The 12,157-nt window shown below is 42.3% G+C and overlaps 1 protein-coding gene across 2 annotated transcripts in view; it reads left to right on the top strand.

The window, feature by feature from the left end:
- Nucleotides 1-12,157, top strand: part of Epm2a (EPM2A glucan phosphatase, laforin) — a 105,899-nt gene that overhangs the window by 89,495 nt on the left and 4,247 nt on the right. For both annotated transcript variants that reach the window (XM_021174675.2, XM_029482852.1), the window contains exon 3: nt 4,391-4,632. In XM_021174675.2, the coding sequence (XP_021030334.1) occupies nt 4,391-4,632 (242 nt within the window). The remainder of the gene's footprint in view (nt 1-4,390; nt 4,633-12,157) is intronic.

Genomic DNA, 12,157 nt, shown 5'->3' on the forward strand with positions numbered 1-12,157 from the left:
ATAAACCCTTTCCTCCCCAACTTGCTTCTTGGTCATGATGTTGTGCAGGAATAGAAACCCTGACTAAGACAGTTACTTTATATAGAAAAGGTTCCTGCTTCCCTTTCTCACAGTGTGGCATAGCCGAGTTTGTTTAGAGTCTACATTTCTTTACATCTGAAGGTCCTACACAACCTCCAGCAGGCTTCTGCAGGACCCTGGAGATGGAACAGAGGGATGGCTGTGTGTCTAGATAGAGCCAGTCCTGTTCTCATCCCCCAGTAGAGGGAAGAGACAGGGACACAATGGACTGTGAAGTTTCTACACTCGTGTGAACACTAAGCCCTCAGGGACATTGTCTGCCCATCACAGGTCCAGACATTCTGCACATGTCATGCTGTGGTCTTTCCCTATCTCCTGTGCCCAAGGGACTTCCTCAGAATTCTTCGGGATCAAGAAATTCAGTGCCAATCTCTCCAGTACCATTATGCTTTTCTTGGTTCTTTTTACTTTTATACCTTCATTTCACCCCATAATATTCTAATAAGAATTTCCTAACCAGTACCCCAGAGCTCCTTGGAACTAAACCACCAATCAAAGAAAACACGTGGTGGAACTTGTGGCTCTAGCTACATATGCAGCAGAGGATGGCCTAGTCAGTCATCAATGGAAGGAGAAGCCCTAGGTCCTGTGAAGGCTCTATCCCTCATATAGGGGAATTCCAGGACCAGGAATGGGAATGAGTGGGTTGGGGAGCAGGGGTAGGGGTGAGTGGATAGGGGATTTTCTGAGGGGAAACTAGGAAAGGGGATAACACTTGAAATGTAAATAAAGAAAATATCTAATAAAAAAAGATGAAGTCTCAACGTAGTTTAAATTTGCATTTCCTTGTTAGCTAAGGATATTGCTCATTAAAAATTTAATTTTCTTAGCCATTTGTATTTCATCTTTTCAGAACTTTCTCTTTTGTTCCATAGTCTGTTTTTAATTGGATTGTTTGTATACTTGACGTTTAGTGTTTCGAGTTTTTTGTATACTTTTAGATAGGACTATATACCAGCTATTCACCTAACCAATGTAGATTGTGAAAATAAATCTCTAGTTCCAATGCAAATTTCCTTTAAAAATTTTTCCATAAGGACATGTCTACAAGAACCTAACTAGAGGAAAAAAAAAACCTTTCCTATCACGTAAATAGGACTTTAGTCTTAGAAAGTTGGTTATGTCTTTTGAGATGTGTCTACTGAGGATGAGAAATACCCACATTTGAAGTGAGTGGGTTGTTTTCTTTTTTTTTTTTCCACTGTTTTTTTTATTACATATTTTCCTCAATTACATTTCCAATGCTATCCCAAAAGTCCCCCATACCGCCCCCCACTTCCCTACCCTCCCATTCCCATTCTTTTGGCCCTGGCATTCCCCTATATTGGGGCATATAAAGTTTGCAAGTCCAATGGGCCTCTCTTTCCAGTGATGGCCGACTAGGCCATCTTTCGATACATAAGCAGCTAGAGACAAGAGCTCCGGGGTACTGGTTAGTTCATCATGTTGTTCCAACTATAGGGTTGCAGATCGAGTGGGTTGTTTTCAAGTTCACATCAACAACAGCAAGAATTGTCAAAAAGAAGAAAGCAAAAAAAAAATATAAAACAAAAGAAGACAAACAAATAAAAACAAGACAGAAGAAAGGACAAAAGAAAGAAAGCCAACATAGATTTCATACTAAAAATTAGGCAGCTGTTCTATACCTTGCAGCATTCAAGTGAAGAAAATAGAGAAAAATGAAATCTTGGTCAGTGTGATACTGTCATATTGGATGTTAGTATTAAGATCAAAATGAATTATGATTATAGCTTCACATAAACCGTCCTTCGTTCCTGTATGTCTGTGAGTACCTTATTCAAATACAGCAGTACTAAATTGTAGCTATTTCGTGGAAAATTTCTGTGATTCAGTTAGTTTTATAGCCATTCCAAAGATGAGCACATCAGAGTAATGACTTGGCCTATAGTCATATGACTCTTACCAAATACCATATGCCTTTCTGACTACATGTAACATGATTTCTGTTATAGCTAAAAACATTAGAGTGTTTTTCAAATATCTAATATAGAACTTCTATTCTCCTGTAGATACTTCTTTTATTTATATGTACAATAAAAATCTATTTCTTCTTAATTTATATATATACATATATAAATTCATAAATTAAGAACACACACAACACACATACAAACACATATATATATATTTTGTTTGTTTGTTTGTATGTCTATGCACCTTTTTGTGATGCCCAAGAGGGCATCAGATACCCTGGAGCTGGAGTTACAGACACTTGCTAGCTTTCAATGGATGCTGAGAACTGAACCTGGGTCCCCTGCAAGAGCAGTAAGTTCTCTTAACCACTGGGCTATCTCTTCTACCACATATGTGTGTGTTTTAAACTATGATGTGAGCTACCATACTATTGTCAGAACAGCATGAGCTATGAGCTTCACCATCCCCGGTGACTTTCTTCTGTTTAAAGGGGAAGGGGTCCAATGCTATTTTTATTCTTAAAAGCCAAGGGTTTTTTTTTTTTTTTCCTCACACGTGTGTTACTGACATTTTGGATGAGACAGTTCTTTGTCGTGGGTCCTGTCCTCTCTTCTTGTAGATGCTGAGCAACACTACAGGTCTTAACTTGCCAGTGTGACAACCCAGAGTATCTCATTAATATTGCCAAAACTGACTGGCCCAGCAGACCACCTCTGCTGTAAAGTCAACGTGAAGAGCCTTGCTGCAAATGCAACCCTCTGCTCAGTTTCTGTCTCGCATGTTATGGAGTTCAAACCATCTGTGACTTAGGTGTTGTCTTAGCAGAACAAGTCAGGTGCACCACTAAGGTAACAGGCCCTTAGCTCTCTAGGGCAGCGGTCCTTGTGACTGTAACTGGCGTTCTAGATGATGTCATGAGCTCATTCCCATGCCCGTTCACGGTCACTGCAGCAGGGAGGGAGAGTATGGAGAACCAAGCTTGCAGTTTCAAATATAACCAGTGGGAGTGATACTTGGCGCTTCAGCTCGTTTAGCCACAAAAGCAAGCTGCACAGGACACATCTGAATTTGAAGCAGAGGGCATTTGGTTCTCCATGCTTAAAGGGAATACCTGGAGTTACTGGTGAATCTCAGTAATGTATATCACTAGCCTTAGTTAAGTCCTATATGAACTGATTCAGGACATTTGAGGTATAGTGTCTATTCCTTGGTTCTGGAGAGAATGCATAAGTATGGAATAAGTTACTATGGGAATAAGATTCTGTGAATATGATAAAATATAATAAATTTATTATGCATACTGGTTTGTAAAATATTTACACTTTTGGTAATATTTCCATATATGACAATGGAGTTTTCAATTAACAGCTATGATAAGCTCTGTTTGTTTGTTTTCTGTCTTCCAGTAAGCTTTTATTATTCTTTTAGGTTAAAAATATTTCTCATTGCCCTAGAATTTTTACACAATAATCATTTTCTTTTCATTACTTTTCTCCTTGTATGCTGCAAATACAAAGAAAACTCTACTTGTGTTTCTTCCTTCTTAATCTTAATCTGAATGATTTAAATACATCACATAACTTGTGTAGTTGAGTCTCTAGGAAAGTGTTTCTCAAGATTTATAATTTGAATAAGCAAGGTCACCTGGGAAATGGTTGGAAATCTGAAATTCAATGGCAATATTCTCTCTCTTTCTTATCTATCTATCTATCTATCTATCTATCTATCTATCTATCTATCTCTATCTATCTCTATCTATCTATCTAACTATCTATCTATCTATCTATCTATCTATCTCTTACTGATAGTTTTAAGGAAAACTGGTGAACTAAATGGAGAGCCCTTTAAGTCACCTTTGATGAACATATAGAAAAATGTTTGGGGGCTAATGGACTTAATCTTGGTTTTGAGTTTAACAGAAGTTTTCTGTTTCCCAAGTTTAGCTGGTTTCACAGGCCTTATACTGCTGGAAGAATTTTATGTAGTGATAAAGAATGATGGCTGTATTTTAGTTTTTTTTTATTATTTTGAAATTTGAGATAATTGTAGGTGGTTTCACATTTAATATGTTTAAAATGAATTGATAGATTTTGTGTAACATTCGTAGAGCACATACAACATGTTGAGTTTATTTTCATATGTTGCTAGATTTAGTTTCTATGTCCACTTCCTGTTGTGCTTGTTGATATCATAAGTTTTCCTGAAACAGTAAAACAAGTAGTTTTAAAAACTAGTATTATTTCTTATATCCTTAAAAAAATCCAGCCTTATCAGATTAGAAGATGAATTGTACTTCAATAGCATATGTTGTATGCAGATGCTGAGAAATCAAGTTAGAGCCTTACTAATTGTTGACCCCGTATGTTCTTTCTAGGATTCTACCAAATATCTGGCTGGGTAGCTGCCCTCGCCAACTGGAACATGTGACAATCAAACTGAAGCATGAACTGGGAGTTACAGCTGTCATGAATTTCCAGACTGAATGGGATATCATCCAGAATTCTTCAGGCTGCAACCGCTACCCTGAACCCATGACTCCAGACACCATGATGAAGCTGTATAAGGAAGAAGGCTTGGCCTACATCTGGATGCCCACTCCAGACATGAGCACTGAGGGTAAGGGCCAGAAGTAGCACTCGGACTCCTTGCTGAATTTGCTTCAGGGACCTGTTCGCCTTTCTCTCATCTATAACCGAATGTCTAAACTCTGAATTATAAAAGTGGAATCAACATAGGGATTTAGATTTAATATGTATTTAGACACTTTGACAGGATTCTGTTTAACATGGCTTCATATATATGTGTGTATGGAGCATACAGTCCCTAAGGGATGGCAAGTCTTAATGAATGAACTAAAGTAGGGGTTTAAAAGCACAATGGGTTGGTTATAAAGACACACAGATATTTTGGGGAGCTTGCGTAGATAATCTAGAAAGGCTTTTGAGGCAGTGATGTCTGAGGTACTGGGGAGTGGCCTTGCAGTGACTGGGGAGAGGGCACGAGGAAGAGGAGAGGGTGGAAGAAATAGCGATGTAGAAGAATCTCTATGTCCTCATAGGATGTGGCACCTTGTAGGAACTGAAAGGCCAGTGTGGCTAAAGAACTGAGACTATGAAAGTACCCCCAGGACGTGAGCTACAGTAGCAGACTGTGTCACATTGTCAGAATAGCTTCAGCAGGGGAAAAGGTGCGAAGCTTGTTTACCAAAAGTATATCTGTTGCTGCAGGAACAGCCTGCAGCTGGGTCTGGGAGTCCAGTGAGGTGGGTGTAGTAAGATGGGTAATAATCTGGGAGGTGAGGCCCTGGGCTGTGGGGAGGAAGGAGCATGGTAGTTAGTGAGGCAGCACTGACTGGGCAAGCATTCGAGACCAGTCTTTATGAATGGGTTATGCGGTCGGGTACTGCTGGGGAAGCAGGTGACTAAGTCATAGATGTGACATAGTATGTAAGCGGCAATAAGGTAAATTCAGAACCAATTACAGCGCAGAGAAGAGTGGACAATGAATGATGTGATGTACTTTGGAGATTATGGCTTCTCTCTGATGGGGGCAGATAGGCAGACTACACGATTTCCAGGGCGCTTGAAGTGGGCCTGACTTGGATGGGAGATGTGGGCAGAGAGAGGGAAATGAGAGGGCAAGGGGGAGCACAGACGAAGGCGCAGAAGCTTGGGCTTGTAGAAGAGCTGGCTATAGATGCAATAGACAGTTGCTGAAAAGCAGGTCTAACTTTTCCTTTCGGTAAAAGAACCACCTCTCAACGACAGTATTAGTAACGTGTCAGCAGGGGGCAGCAGAGAGCTGTAGAGTGCATGGGTTTGGGGAGTTTGAAGATTTGCTCTTCTGGGTAAGAATGGCATTGAAGCCAGGCCAGGAAGCTCTCACCATCCAGCTCTCTCTTGGTGTAATGCATGCTACGTCTCCACCCCTCTCATGAACGAAATGGATTAACTCGTCAGCTTCAGGGAAGATTCTAGGCAGACATTGTAGTCACCCCATTTTGCAGAGGAAAAGACAGGTACAAAATGGTTATGTAACTTAAGACTGAAATGTGGAAAGATATTCCACATTTCAGGGGTGTCATTCTGTCTCACAGAACTGCTCCCAAAGCCAGGCTGCGAAGCCGCAACTGCGCGTTTCTTTGTATGCTTCAGGCAGAGTCCCCAGACCCATGTAATTTCAGTTCTTTGTGTTCATGATTAGTTGCAAAGCTACGAACTGAGGGGACATAGGTTATCTCCCAGAAACCAGAGGTCTGTAAAGCAGAACACCTTGAGGACCATCGGAAACCTGTGTCACTGGCCATCTTGACACTTCAAAGACCTCAGGTGGAATGTAAGGCCTTTACTTGAGGCTAAACCCCAAACCAGACAGAGTTTGCATCAGCAGAGAGAAGGTCAGATTAGCTCTCTGAAGATTGTCTGTCTGGTTTTAAGACAGTCAAAGAATTGTTCGAGCCTTCAACTGTAGCACAGAGATTTTGATTTAGCTTCTATGGTTCTAATTCCACAGCATCATTGCCCAGGGTAAATAGGAGGGGACAGGCAGGCAGGAAGCAGTTGAGCCATTAATTCTGCTATTCCACCCACCCCTTCCCATGCTCTGCTAACTGAAGGGTCCCAGGTCTAAAAGGGAATTTGCTCAGTAGTTTGGTTTGATCTTTCTGCTGGGAGCCATTGTAGTTGTATTCAAAGCATGGTTGTGGGGGTGGGGGGTCACTGGGTCACCAGGTCAGGGTGTCTATGGCTACCTCCCATGCAGAGCTATCACAGCAACAGGAAGAGAGCCAAGGAGCCCACAACTGCCATAGCACAAATGCTGACACCGAATAAAAGATTTGGTTCAGTTGGACCTTGACAGGTTATCAAAGAGTTAGCCATTTCAGAGTGGCAGGGTGACTTTCTCCCAACAGATTAATCTGTGTAGCTTATAATTATAGACCAATGCACATATAGATTCCCCCACCCGAGTATTTTTAGAACACCAGGGGGAGGGGGGTGGGATCTGTCTGGAAGCATTCTGAGCTGCTGCATAATGCTGTCAGGTGAAGTCTGGAAGGAGAGTCTGTTAGACTCAATTGTCATAGAGCGGCTGCAGTCAATTGTCCTATTGATCCTTCCTGTTGTACACTTTGTCATATAAGGACGACTAGCTTAGACATCTTCCTTTTCAGTTCTCCTTTTTAAAAAATGGCTCCTCTCTTTCACCTGGGGAATGAAAAAAAATCTCCAAGTCAAAGGAATAAACTGCGTTTGCTCATTAAACCCCCCTTCTCAGGGGAGGGGTTTCCATTGAGTGTGGCTCTCTGCTCTGTTCCTGTAACAGCTTAGCTCTTTCCTTCCCAGTGAGTTCTAAGATTCTGGGTGTTGCTTTGCTATCACACTTCAGTCATTCTCTCACTCAGCAGACTCAGTTCATCTCTGCCTTTCTGCTACAACACTGACCGTGGAGCCTAAATACCTGGTTGGCCTTGGGTAGCTTGTAGACGGGTCTATTCCTATACTGGCCATCCAGGATCCAGGATGGGATCTCTACTAACTAGATTATAATAGACTGTAAGATTAGTCACAAGTTTAAAAAATATTTTATTACTTCTCTGAGAGTTTCATAAAATGTGTTTTGAACACACTCATCCTCATGCCTCCCTGTAATTCCTTCTAGGTCCATCCTGTACCCTGGCCTTCCTGTACCCTGCCCACTTTGTATTCTCTTTGTGTTTGTTTTGTAAATAAATCATGGTATCCACTTTGTGCTGCCTATATGGTACAGGGCCATCCTCTGCAGCATGGTCAACCTACTGGAGACACTTTTGCAAAGAAAAGTGGCTCTCCCTGCTTAGAGCTGTCAAGTACCCATAGCCTTCAGTTAGGGGTGAGAGTTCTTTATGTTTCTACCAAAAGATGTTACAGATAGGATAGACCCTCATCTATCCATCTTGTTAAAGGTGGAAAACAAGAGTTTCCAAGTGAAGTACCAGTGTACAGTTATGTATTGTGCCAGAGTAAGACAGGGAAGATGCACATGTATGCTGTGGACTTCTTTCTTGGCCAACTGTAGACAAAGCAAAGCAGCCCTGGAGAGGGTCTTGACCTCCCTTACCTCAGGCCCTAAAGAGTCGGGTGTTAAAAAGCTCTTCCGTTTCTAATAACCGTGGCTTGTTCAATACCTGCTTCCCTTTCAGGGAGCTTTAGTTATCCCAGACTTAGATTAGCCTCTTAGCAGGTTAGGAGCAAAAGGTAGAAAGAGAATTCTAACGTGTCAGATCAAACAAGTGGGATTGCCTGATTGTTGTCTGCTGTTCAGTTGTTAGGGAGGTATCTGATGCTTGTTGAGTGAGCATCTATGCCCAGTGCTTGTTTTAAATTCCAAGGACAGAAACACAGATGGTGGAGTGTTTTGCTTGACCTACATAAGGTTTACAATTTTTTTTTCAATTTAGTTAGCTGCATTTAAAATCTGGAATATTTTCCATAAAAAAAGAATCTGGGAACTGAGGAGATTGCTCAGCGGTTAAGAGTACTTGCTGCTCCTGCAGAGGACTCAGGCCGGCTTCCCAGCACCCACATGGTAGCTCACAACAGTCTGTAACTCGAGTTTCAGGGGATTCCACACCCTCTTCTGGCCTCTACCAGCATAGGACACATGTGTATAAATGGAGAGAAACAATCTTCCTTCCCTCCCTCCCTTCTTTCTTTCCCTCCCTCCCTCCCTCCCTCCCTTCTTTCTTTCTTTGCCTTTTTTTTTTTCTGTACTATTTAAGGCTGGAAACTTACCAAATTAATGCACGCACTCACTCACTCACTCACGCATAACTCACACATAATTCACGCATAACTCATGCATAACTCATGCATAACTCACGCATGTGCAGACTAAACCTGCCCTTTTGGTGCTCTGGCTGGCACGGACTCTCTTGAACACTGCAGTTCCTCCTTTCATTCCTTGGTGACTCAGGCTGTCTGCATGGGGGCCTTCGATGCACCAGGAAGACACTGCCATCTCACAGGGTCTCAGCCACTTAGAGGGATTTGTGAGAACACAGACTGAGATGAAGCAGAAGGTACCAGCAACCAAGCCAGCAACCAAGTGGATGGGGCAGGAGCACAGCACAGGGGCTAAGGTCCCAGCTTTGGAGTCAGACTGGCTGCAACAGAGTAGCCTCTTACAGATTTAATTGGAATGGATTAAAGTTCTCAGTTCCTTCATGGAAAAGTTGAGGATAAGAGATAACACCTGCTATAGATTCTCTCAGATATCCAAGACTACTTCTCTAACTCCTAAGCTGTGGTCTTGCTTCTTTATTTATTGAAAGTAGATTTTTTTCATACAATATATTCAATTATGGGTTCCCCTACCCTCCCTGTTAAACTACCCCCCCCCCCNCCNNCCCAAATTCACAATCTTTCTCTCTTTCTCATTAGAAAAGAAACAGGAATCTAAACAAATAAAAGAACACAAAACAAACAAACAAGAATAGGACAAAACAAATAGGGAGAAAAGGCAGAGAAAAAAAGCACAAGAAATGCATGCAGACACAGGGACACACCTATTTGCACACAGAGAGAATACATAGAAAAAAGACAAAACTGTAATCCGTAATATGTAAGCAAAGGTTCTGTAGGGTAAAAAGCAAACAGACAAACAACAAACAAACATCTCCAACAGTATCACTGAGTTGGCTGAGCATGGGGACTATACTTAAGAGTGGTTTGGATACCCAGTGAGACTCCATCAGAGAAAAGGAATGGTTTTCTTTGGGAGCAGTTATCAATTGGAGATAGCTTCTGGGATAGGGTTGGGGTCTTGTGTTCACTTCTCTTAACACTGGAACCCCATCTGGGTTGGACCAGTGCAGGCTCTGTGCATGCTGCCACAGTCTCAGAGGCTTCCTGTGTCTGTCAGTCCTGTGTCTGGAAGGGCTTGCTGGATGGCTTGTTTTCCATCCCCATGGCCTCCTGCAGTCTTTCTACCCATTTGATCCTCCTGTTCTAATTCCCTGTTCCCTCTATCCACAGCTATCTATTCCCATGCTCCTTCCTAGGGAGATCCTTGCTTCCCCAACCAGTCCCCTTCCTCTACACCTATCCTCGGTGGCTCTATAGATTGTAGCCTTGTATCCTGCTTTTCAGAAACTCAAGAGCTAACATTCACATATAAGAGAATACATACCATGCATACCATATTTTTCTTTTTGGGTCTGGATTGCCTCACTCAGGATGATTTTTTTTTTTCTATTTCCATCCACCTACTTGGGAATTTCACCATTTTCCTTTTAACAGCTAAATAATATTTCATGTGTGTTATTTCATTTTCTTAATGCATTTGTTCATTGGCTGACATCTAGGCTGTTTTTAGTTTCTAGCTCTCATGCACAGAGCAGCAGTGAACAAGCTTGAGCAAGTGTCTCTGTGGTAGGGTATAGAGTCCTGTGGGTGTGTGCCCAAGGGTGGTGTAGCCGGATCCTGAGGTAGATCTACCCCCAGCTTCCTGAGGAGCCTCCTCACTGATTTCCATAGTGGGGTGGGCCGTGTCCTTGTTTCATGAATGACCTTTCTGCAGGTGGAAAGGAAAGGGGGAGTGTGTATCACTACATCATCCGAGCAGTTGGAACACATATGTCCTTGACGCTCCTCTGTCTGCAGAGGCCATCGTGAAAGAAGTATGCTCACGAGACACTGAGCCCTTCAGCTTCTACTGCAAACAGCCACTCTGGTCTCTTTATGGACTAGGGATTTAATTTAAAAAGTATATGTAAGATATTCGTGTTTAATTCCTGACATGACAACTATTGCAGGGAACTTGTCCAGGGGACCAGAACAGGATGAAGCCATGATTCCAAAATTATCAGGGGGTTTCTCTTCACTCCAGAAGCTGCGCACAGATTTCATAGTGATGGGGCAGATTGTGCCCTTAGCATAGTCACTCCAATACGCCTTAGATGTTTGCCACCTCTGATCTTGAGGTAAATGGTGGATATGTCACACTGAGATCACCACTAGGAACCCATTGGCTGATGTGATGCTCTGGGTAGGGAGTGCCACCCAGAGGGCCCCCTATGTAATTGTGTGGCAGGCTACTTAGCTGAAATCATGAATACAGATTAAGTGAAATTAACATTTGGGCCTCTGTTGGACATCTGGGAGCTGGTATGTAACTAATGCAGACCCTTTTAGGAATGGGGAGTGTGTGTACATGCATTCAAGTGTATGTGTGTGTGTGTTTGCCTGTAAGAGAGACAGAGAGACACATGTAGACACACACACACACACACACACACACACACACACACACACAGACAGACATACAGAGAAACTGAGAGAAAATATTTAGAAACTGCTGGTAGTGTCTGTAACTTTATATCACTTCCTTAGATGGGCCAACAGAATTCAGGCAGGAAGACTGGAATACCATTGTGGCTTTGCTGCAGGTTGCTTCTGTCTGAGAGTATGATAAGCCTCAAGTCAAGTAGGAGACTGAGGGGGCCTTGGAGCCATGGTGAGCTCCAGTGAAAACTCCACCTTCCACAGTTACTGACTCCTGGTTGTGAGGTACTAGCTACTGGTTCCTAAGTACTGACTCCTGGTTCCTAGGTCCTGGCTCCTGGTTCCTAGGTACTGGCTCCTGGCAAGGTACTAATTCTTGGTAGGGTACTACTTCCTGGTGAGGTACTGTATTGGCCCTTTCAGGTTACTAGTACTTCCTAAGAGGACAGCTAAGGAGTGAATATTCCTGTGGGAGAGTCTAGCCTTCCATAAAGATCTGCAGATGGGAGAGGGCCTTCTCACGCCTTCAGTCATTCAGTGGGAACCACAGCATGAAGACTACATGATTCTGTTCTTTGTAGTCCTGGGGACATTATGTCTCTCTCTGTGAGGTGCAGAGAACTAGACAATGCTAAGTTGCAACTGCATAGTTACAATTTGATAATTCGATATAGTGATCCTCTTTCATTCCCTTCCAAAGTAATTTATTTATTTATTTATTTATTTTGTTTTTTCATAGTGAAAGAATTTCATTCTCAAATATATTTTTTTTTAGTGTCTTTTTTTTTAATATTTTTATTACATATTTTCCTCAATTACATTTCCAATACTATCCCAAAAGTCCCCCATAGCGCCCCCCACTTCCCTACCCACCCATT

Source organism: Mus caroli, chromosome 10 (genome assembly GCF_900094665.2).
Source record: "Mus caroli chromosome 10, CAROLI_EIJ_v1.1, whole genome shotgun sequence".
In the NCBI taxonomy this organism is placed as follows: domain Eukaryota; kingdom Metazoa; phylum Chordata; class Mammalia; order Rodentia; family Muridae; genus Mus; species Mus caroli.